At 53.9% G+C, this 8,679-nt stretch overlaps 2 protein-coding genes across 2 annotated transcripts in view; one reads left to right on the top strand and one right to left on the bottom strand.

Annotated features, from left to right (window-relative positions):
• Positions 1-564: 564 nt before the first annotated feature.
• Positions 565-6,521, top strand: UBE2T (ubiquitin conjugating enzyme E2T). The gene is made up of 6 exons (XM_014946303.1): positions 565-844; positions 1,179-1,248; positions 2,758-2,863; positions 3,335-3,433; positions 4,183-4,266; positions 6,221-6,521. The coding sequence occupies exons 1-6, from the start codon at positions 736-738 to the stop codon at positions 6,344-6,346; spliced, it is 594 nt and encodes a 197-aa protein (XP_014801789.1). The 5' UTR covers positions 565-735; the 3' UTR covers positions 6,347-6,521.
• Positions 6,522-7,607: 1,086 nt separating this feature from the next.
• LOC106890460 (tetraspanin-18-like) overlaps positions 7,608-8,679 on the bottom strand; it is a gene marked incomplete at its 5' end in the record, with an annotated part of 3,091 nt that continues 2,019 nt past the window's right edge. The window contains one exon of the mRNA XM_014946292.1: positions 7,608-7,655. Coding sequence (XP_014801778.1) covers positions 7,608-7,655 — 48 coding nt within the window. The remainder of the gene's footprint in view (positions 7,656-8,679) is intronic.

An 8,679-nucleotide genomic window follows, 5' to 3' on the forward strand; every position in this document is an offset into this window, starting at 1 on the left:
AGCCAGGGAGGGGCTCTCCTTCATTAGGGGGGAGCAGTAGGTCTGGGGTGGGTCCCCTCTGTCCCCCCCCTTGGGGTCCCTGTATGCTCAGGAGGAGGTGCCCCGTCCATGGTAATGGGACGGGCAGAGTGAGGGGTGGTGGGGGGGAAATGTCCCATCCCTGAGGCAGCTTGGGGTTTCCTGTTGCACAGGAGAGGAGAGCGAGGCCCCTTTGGGGCGGGAGGGGTGTCCCTGTCTGCTGGGGGGGCTGGAAGGAGGAGGAACCCCTGGGTGTCCCAGTCTGAGGCTCCTCTGGGGGCAGACAGCCCCAGCAGGGCAAGGGGTGCCCCTGTCCCTGAAGGGACAAGGGTTGTCCCAGGTCCTATGAGGGGTGTGGAGCCCCCGGACTGGGAGGGTCTGTTACACTCAGGTGGGGACTGAGGGTTTATTACACTTGGAGCCCCTGGACTGGGAGGGTCTGTTAGACTCAGGTGGGGACTGAGGGTTTATTACACTCAGGTGGGGACTGAGGAGTGGAACTGATTATAAATAGGGCAGAATCTGGTTCTCTTCTTCTAGCTGGATGCGAGAGCAGCTCCGGGAGCAGATTCCTCAGACTCTGCTCATCCCACCAGGAAGACTTGAAACCTGGGTTAATTCTCCTCAGCCAAAAAAAAGAAAAGAAAGAAAGACTCGATATTTGAAGTGCCAATTTTGCCAGTGATAAAACCCCGTCTCTGAAGGAGTTTGAGCAGGATGCAAAGAGCGTCGCGGCTGAAGAGGGAGCTCTCCCTCTTGACCACGGAGCCGCCCCCAGGAATCACCTGCTGGCAGAATGGAAACCAGCTGGACAACCTGCACGCACGTACGTACTGTCCCACGGGGGCTGTGTTAGAGTTTGCTGCCAGGTTTGGATTCGCTGGGTGGTGGGTGCTTTATAGCTTCCACAGAAGCATGGAATTTTAGGGAAAAAGGGTGGGTTTTTTTTCTTATCTATAAACATACCTTGGCATATGGCTCTGTCGATCTGCCTGGGGTTTGGAGGGCTGCGGGGTGGAACTGGCCTCAGATGAGATAATGCTTTTTTTATTCCTGGGTCTGGGCAGCAGGAGAGTTCAACTGGGAGGTTTGTGGAGGCTGTTGGACAAATCCAGGTGATTTTTGATTCTAACACTTATGTTTTAATCTTGCTTTTAAAGAAATTCTAGGAGGTGCAGACACACCATATGAAAAAGGAATATTCAACCTGGAAATAGTTGTTCCTGAAAGGTAAGTGGGCAACGAGATCCGAACCATGAATACTCTATGAAATATAAATTAACTGAAGTAAGCTCTTTGATACAAGTGCTACCGCTTTGGTCTTTCATAGAATTGTCTGCGTTGGAAGGGACCTTTTTTGGTCTTTCATAGAATTGTCTGGGTTGGAAGGGACCTTTAAGATCATCGAGTCCAACCATCAACCCAACTGATAAAACCCATCACTAACCCATGTCTCCAAGCACCATGTCAACCTGGCTTTTGAATCCCTCCAGGGATGGGGCCTCAACCACTTCCCTGGGCAGCCCGTTCCAAGGATTAAGAACCCTTTCTGTTTAAAAATTGTTCCTAATCTCCCATCTGAACCTCCCCTGGGGCAACTTGAGGCCATTTCCTCTTGTCCCATGGCCTGCTCCTTGGGAGAAGAGACCAACCCCCCCTGGCTACACCCTCTTTCGGGGAGTTGGAGAGAGCCAGAAGGTCTCCCCTCAGCCTCCTTTTCTCCAGGCTGAACACCCCCAGCTCCCTCAGCTGCTCCTCACAAGTTCTCCAGCCCCTTCTCCTTGTGCTCCAGACCCCTCACCAGCTCCGTTGCCCTTCTCTGGACCCGCTCATCTTTTTTTTGTGGTGAGGGGCCCAAAACTGGACACAGCACTTGAGGTGGGGCCTCACCAGTGCCCAGTCCAGGGGGACCATCACCTCCTGAGTCCTCCTCCCCACGCTGTTCCTGACACAGACCAGGATGGTGGTGGCTTCTTGGCCACCTGGACACACTGCTGGCTCCTGTTCAGCTGACAGTCAACCAACTCCTTTCCACTTTTTCCACCAGGCAGCTCCAGCCACTCTGCCCCAATCCTGGAGTACTGTGTGGGGTTTCCATCAGCCTCCCAAGAAGGAAGGTGGTTGATTGGGTGACGCCCTTCCTTTGACGCCTGTAATTTTCTTCACTGTGAGGGTGGTGGAGCACTGGAACAGGTTGCCCAGGGAGGTGGTTGAGGCCCCATCCCTGGAGATATTCAAGGTGAGGCTCAACGAGGGCCTGGGCAACCTGGTCTAGTTGGGGGTGTCCCTGCTGACTGCGGGGGGGGGTTAGACTAGATGACCTTTGGAGGTCCCTTCCGGCCTGGGCAATTATATGATTCTATGATTAATTGTTATTTCCCTTGGCTGATAAGCTTATCTCACATTGGGCATCCTCAGGTGTGTGATTAACAGCCTAAAAGCATTATGATGAGATCTCTCCCTGATCGTGTTGTCTCGGAGCTTTCTGGAAAGGAGGTTGTTCAGGAGCAGAAGCTTCCTGTGGTGTTCCTTCTCTGCGGGAGCTGCCCAGGGAAGTGCCGGTCGGACACGGCTGGAAGCGTCGAAGGCTGGGTGCTGCCCCCTCCCACAACCTGGGGGGAAGGATGTCACTCAGTAAATGGCTGGGAGGAGGAAACGACAGCATTTTGGGGGTGATGAAGCAACTGGCAGACAAATAGGAAAATAATTTTTGTGTTTCTTACCACTTATCCCTTAAAGGTACCCGTTTGAGCCCCCGAAGATTCGCTTTCTCACCCCTATCTATCACCCGAACATCGACTCCGCTGGAAGGATTTGCCTGGATGTTCTTAAATTACCTCCAAAGGTAAGGTAGCAACTTGGGGGTGGGTAAGTGAGCCTGGGGAGGAGAATGACCTCCTTATCTTTTTCTTGTAAAAGCCTTATTGAATGTCTGTTCGCTACTGACTTATTTAGGGAGTAAAGTTTTTTGAGCGGCATCTCCTTTGTTTAGAGACTAGAACCTGACCTCCTCTGTTCCAGATAAGTTTCTGAGGTTTGAAGGACTGGAGTCCAAAGGCATTAGGTGGCCTGGTGAAAAGGGGCTGCCCCAATATGGATCAAGCAGAGAGGTGCAGCCTGTGCCTGTTGGTGAGGCTTCCTCAGAGAGGCCACAGCCCGTGTTGAGAGAGGATTTGGTGGTTTTTTGTGAGGGTTAAACGCTCCAAGTCCTGAGGCAGCTTGTGGGCAGGTGGGGTTTAAAGGCTCCAAGTCCTGGGGTGTCCCTGGGGGGGGTTTCTTCCTGCTGAACCACTTCTCTCACCCCGTTTCCTCCAAGGGCGCCTGGAGACCGGCCTTGAACATCTCCACGCTGCTGAGCTCCATCCAGCTGCTGATGGCAGAGCCCAACCCCGACGACCCTCTCATGGCAGACATAGTACGTGAGCTCCTCTTCCTCCCTGGTGGCCCTGGGGAAGGGACGGGGGGTGGGTGACATTGAGGCCACGTTTCCCCTTCGCTCCCTCTGCGTTAACGCGCTGGCACCTTCCCTGTTGGTGCAGCTTGACATGGGTCAGGGCTGGGGGGTGACTGTGGCCCAGGGTTTGTGCCAGTGATGGAGAATCACAGAATCTTAGTGGTTGGAAGGGACCTCTGAAATCATCGAGTCCAACCACAAAAAAACCAAACCAAAACAAAAAAAAAAACCCCCCACCAACCAAATACAAAACACACCACACCAAACGCCCACCAATTAAACCCCACACTCAACACCTCACCATAAACCAATAACCTTGGGCACTAGAGCATGCCCTGAAGAGCCATGTCTATACGTTTCTTAAATACCTCTGGGGATGGTGACTCCACCACCTCCCTGGGCAGGCTGTTCCAGTGCCTGACCACCCTCTCAGTAAAGTAGTTCTTTCTAATATCTAATCTAAATCTCCCCTGCCCCAACTTCAGACCATTTCCTCTGGTCTTGTCGTTCGTAAGGGATGGTCACGCTCTTGTCTTCAAGCCCTCAAAGGGCAGCGCGTGTTCTTCAAGCAAAGAAAATGAATTTTATTCTTTGTGCCGCTCGTAGTGGTTCCAGTCTGGTTCTAGGAGTCCTGGAGCCGGAGCTGAGTCCCAGCTCCTCGCTCTGATGTTTGTCATAAATCAAATCTCTGTCTCTCTCCTGACGTTTAGTCCTCGGAGTACAAGTACAACAAGCAGCTCTTCTTGCTAAATGCCAGAGAGTGGACGGAGAAGTACGCCAGCCAGCAGAAGAGGGTAAGAAACGTGCTCTGCTTCCTCTGTCTCTGTGCACAGCCCGGCTCCTCTCATTCTCCATCCCTTTGTGCAGCTCCTTTGGCCACCTCCCTTCTTTCCTCCCCTTCTGTTCTGCTTTGGGCCTGTATTTAATTTCATTATACTTCTTTTTGGTTTTTTATATTTTTTTGTAAGATTAGTAGATTCACTCCTTCCAAATAAATGTCTTTGTTCACAAATAACTGCAGTGGTGGAAGGAGGAGGCTGAATCCTGATAAACCCCCTCCCCGGGGAGGCTGCTGCCCCGTTTCCCAGCTCTATTCTGCTCTGGCTGTGCCTCACACCCAGCTGTGCCCATTCTCCCCCTGCTCCTGTCTCCCAATTCCCAGTGGAGAACAGCCTTCCTCCATCCCCCTGCCTCCTCTCCCTCCCGTGCCCCGACTCATCTCCCAGGGAACTCGCATAAAAACAAAGAGGACAAAACCTGTTCTAAAAAATAATCTGTTCTGTTTGGGCCTTCTCCTTCCCCTCCCTGCACCCCACTTGGAGAATCATAGAATCATAGAATCATTGAGGTTGGAAGAGACCCTTGGGATCATCGAGTCCAACCATCTCCCCTACTCTACAAAGTCCTCCCCTACACCATGTCCCTCAGCACTGCATCTAAACGGCCCTTAAACACAGCCAGGGATGGGGACTCCACCCCCTCCCTGGGCAGCCTGTTCCAACGCCCGACCACTCTTTCGGTGAAAAATTCCTTCCTAATGTTCAATCTAAACCTCCCCTGTTGGAGCTTGAAGCCGTTCCCTCTCGTTCTGTCACTAATTACCTGTGAGAAGAGACCAGCACCAACCTCTCTACAGTGTCCTTTCAAGTAGTTGTAGAGAGTGATGAGGTCTCCCCTCAGCCTCCTCTTCCTCACACTAAACAGTCCCAACTCCCTCAGCCGCTCCTCATACGATTTGTTTTCCAGCCCCCTCACCAGCTTCGTTGCCCTCCTCTGCACTCGCTCCAGCACCTCCAGATCTCTCTTGGATTGAGGTGCCCAAAACTGGACACAACACTCGAGGTGTGGCCTCCCCAGTGCTGAGTACAGGGGCACAATCACCTCCCTACTTCTGCTGGTCACACTATTTTTGATACAAGCCAGGATGCCATTGGCTTTCTTGCCCCCCTGGGCACAGGCCGGCTCATATTCAGCCGTTTGTCAATTAGAACCCCCAGGTCTCTTTCCTCCAGGCAGCTCCAGCCACACTTCCCCCAGCCTGTAGCGCTGCAGGGGGTTGGTGTGGCCCCAGTGCAGAACCTGGCACTTGCCCTTGTTGAAACTCGTGCCGTTGATCTTGGCCCAGTGATCCAATCTATCTAGGTCCTCTTGCAAAGCTTCTCTGTCCTCCTGGGAGTCACCACTCCTGCTTAACTTGGTGTCATCTGCCAACTTGCTGATGATACACCCTATGTCCTTGTCGAGATCGTCAATAAAGATGTTAAACAGAAATGGTCCTAGCACTGAGCCCTGAGGCACACCACTAGTGACTGGCCTCCAGCTGGATTTGAATCCATTGAGCACCACTCTTTGGGACCTTCCAGTCAGCCAGTGCTTGATCCAGCAGATTGTGCTTTCCCAGAGGGAATGTCTTCTACCTGGAAGCCCTGGAGTGCTGCTCGCCGCTCCTGCCCTCCACGTGTTTGTAAATTAATTGTGTGGGTCGTTAAAGGGCTTGGGGTGGAGGGATCTGTCTGGCAACACTGAGCACTTCCAGGCGGAGTCGTTACCCTGCTCCCCCCTCCATCCCCTCCCCAAACTCCCCAGCCCTGGGAGCAGGACAATCAAGGATCACTCGGGTCTGATCCCGACGGAGGGCAGGGTGTTCCAAGAGCTGGGAACCCCCGGAGCTGGGAACCCACAGCGGTACCAAGGGCCGTAAAACTGACCTACTCACAGCTCTCACTTTTATTTCTTGTGCTCTTACAGGTTTCCAAGCCTTTGGAAGAGAAAATAAACCAAAGCGAGACGAGCACCACCGACGGATCCGCTGTGCAGAAGAGAAAAGGGAGTAACCTCAGCAAGAAGGAGAAGAAATCCCGCCTGGATTCCTGAGGGGGGTCTGTTCCCCTCGTGGCTGTCGCCGCTGCCTTCCCTGTCCTTGTCTCCATACACAGGTTTTCCTAAATATTTTAACTGACACGTAGCTGTAGCTGCTTTGTTTTCCTATTTCCTAGGATTTTTTGTGTGAAAAGTTCATTATATAAATAAAATATAAAGCTTTAACTTATATATGTGTATTTTTTGTTTTGTGGTGTAGAGTTTTTGGACTATTCAGAAGGAAAGGAAAAGTGGAAGTACTGGTTTGCTTCCGATTTCCAGCTTTCTCTCGGAGAAACGGGAACAGCACCCGGTGTTTCAGTTCCCGTTTCACCCTCCCAGCCGGCAGAGCAGGAACCAAGCAGCGGCCACACTGGGACCAGTGTGTGGAAATCCCTCTCCAGTACAGGCTTTGTGTGGGGCAAGAAGCTGGAGGAAGGAGGACAAGCTGCCCATGGGCCAGCAATGGGCCCTGGTGGCCAAGAAGGCCAATGGTCTCCTGGGGAGCATGAAGAAGAGTGTGAGCAGCAGGTGGAGGGAGGTCATCCTGCCCCTCTGCTCTGCCCTGGGGAGGCCACAGCTGGAGCACTGGGACCAGTTCTGGGCCCCCCAGTTCCAGAAGGACAGGGAACTGCTGGAGAGAGTCCAGTGGAGGCTACGAAGCTGCTCAGGGGCTGGAGCATCTCTCTGCTGAGGAAAGGCTGAGGGACCTGGGGCTGTTCAGCTGGAGAAGAGCAGCCTGAGAGGGGATCTCATTGCTGCTGAGCAATAGCTAAAGGGCAGGGGGCAAGAGGATGGGGCCAGACTCTTCTCAGTGGTGCCCGGGGACAGGAAAAGGGGCAATGGGCACAAACTGGGACATGGGAAATTCCATCTCAACGTGAGGAGGAACTTCTTTCCTGTGAGGGTGGCAGAGCCCTGGAAGAGGCTGCCCAGGGAGGTGGTGGAGTCTCCTTCTCTGGAGACATTCAAACCTGCCTGGACACGATTCTGTCCAACCTGCTCTGGGATGAGATGGTCTCCAGAGGTCCCTTCTGACCTTCACCACTCGGTGATGCTCAGCCTCCCCTCCCCACATGGTTGTCTCCAAGGAATTTAACCTGAGTCCTGTCCCTGCTCCGAGCCTGGCCCATCCTCATGCTCCTGCAGGAGCAGGGACAGGACTGGGGGCAGCGCTGGGGGTGCTGAGCTGGGTCCTGTACCCCAGGAGATGGAGCAAACTGGTCTGTGGTGTTCCCAGAGCCCCGGGGCTGGTCTCTGCCGTGTGTCGTCCCACTCAGTCGAAGTTGTAATAAAGGCAAAAGGCAAAGAACATGGCAAAGATCTGAAATGGCAGGAAGGGGAGGAGGGTTATCCCCCCGTGGCCAGACCACGCTCCCACCTCCCAGCAGCTGCCCGAGGACTAGGGGATGGTGGAGGAGGCACTTGGGACCCTCCTGAGCCTGACACCCCTCTCCTCTGGGGCCCGTGGGGCAAAATAATCCCCCCTCCCCCAGCCCTTTACCCCACGGCAAGAGGTTGGTTTTACACCCCGAGACAGACCGGCTGTAGGTGAACCCGCTCCCTGGCTGTGATGGTGACAGTGACAGGCATGGGATGGTCCACCCTGAGCCTGTTTGTGGTGCCTTCACCCACAGACCACCCTCCCGGCAAAGAGAGAGCTCCTGGGAGGTGACAGGGCTGCCTGCCCCGTCCCTTCCCTTCTGCCCTGTCCCTTCCCATCTTCCCCGTCCCTTCCAGTGCTCTTCAACATATTCATCAGTGACCTGGAGGAGGGGACAGAGTGTATCCTCAGCAAGTTGGCTGATGGTACCAAACTGGGAGGGGTGGCTGACACCCCAGAGGGCTGCTCCACCATCCAGTGTGACCTGGACAGGCTGGAGAGCTGGGCAAGGAAGAACCTCATGAGGTTCAACAAGGAAAAGCATAAGGTCCTGCATCTGGGGAAGAAGAATGTCAGGCACCAGTACAGGTTAGGGGTGGACCTGCTGGAGGCAACTTCTGAAGAGAAAGATCTGGGGGTCCTGGTGGACAGCAAAATGACAAGGAGCAAGCAGTGTGCTCTTGTGGCCAAGAGGCCAACGGAATCCTGGGCTGCGTAGGGAAGAGTGTGGCCAGCAGGTCAAGGGAAGTCATTCTCCCCCTCTGCTCTGCACTGGGGAGGCCACAACTGGAATCCTGCCTCCAGTTCTGGGCTCCCCAGTTCAGGAGGGACAGGGAACTGCTGGAGAGAGTCCAGCATAGGGCAACAGAGATGATTCAAGGATTGGAGCATCTCCCTGGTGAGGAAAGACTGAGAGAGCTGGGACTCTTTAGTCTGGAGAAGAGAAGGCTGAGGGGAGACCTTA

Source organism: Calidris pugnax, unplaced genomic scaffold (assembly GCF_001431845.1).
Source record: "Calidris pugnax isolate Ruff unplaced genomic scaffold, ASM143184v1 scaffold116, whole genome shotgun sequence".
Classification (NCBI taxonomy): domain Eukaryota; kingdom Metazoa; phylum Chordata; class Aves; order Charadriiformes; family Scolopacidae; genus Calidris; species Calidris pugnax.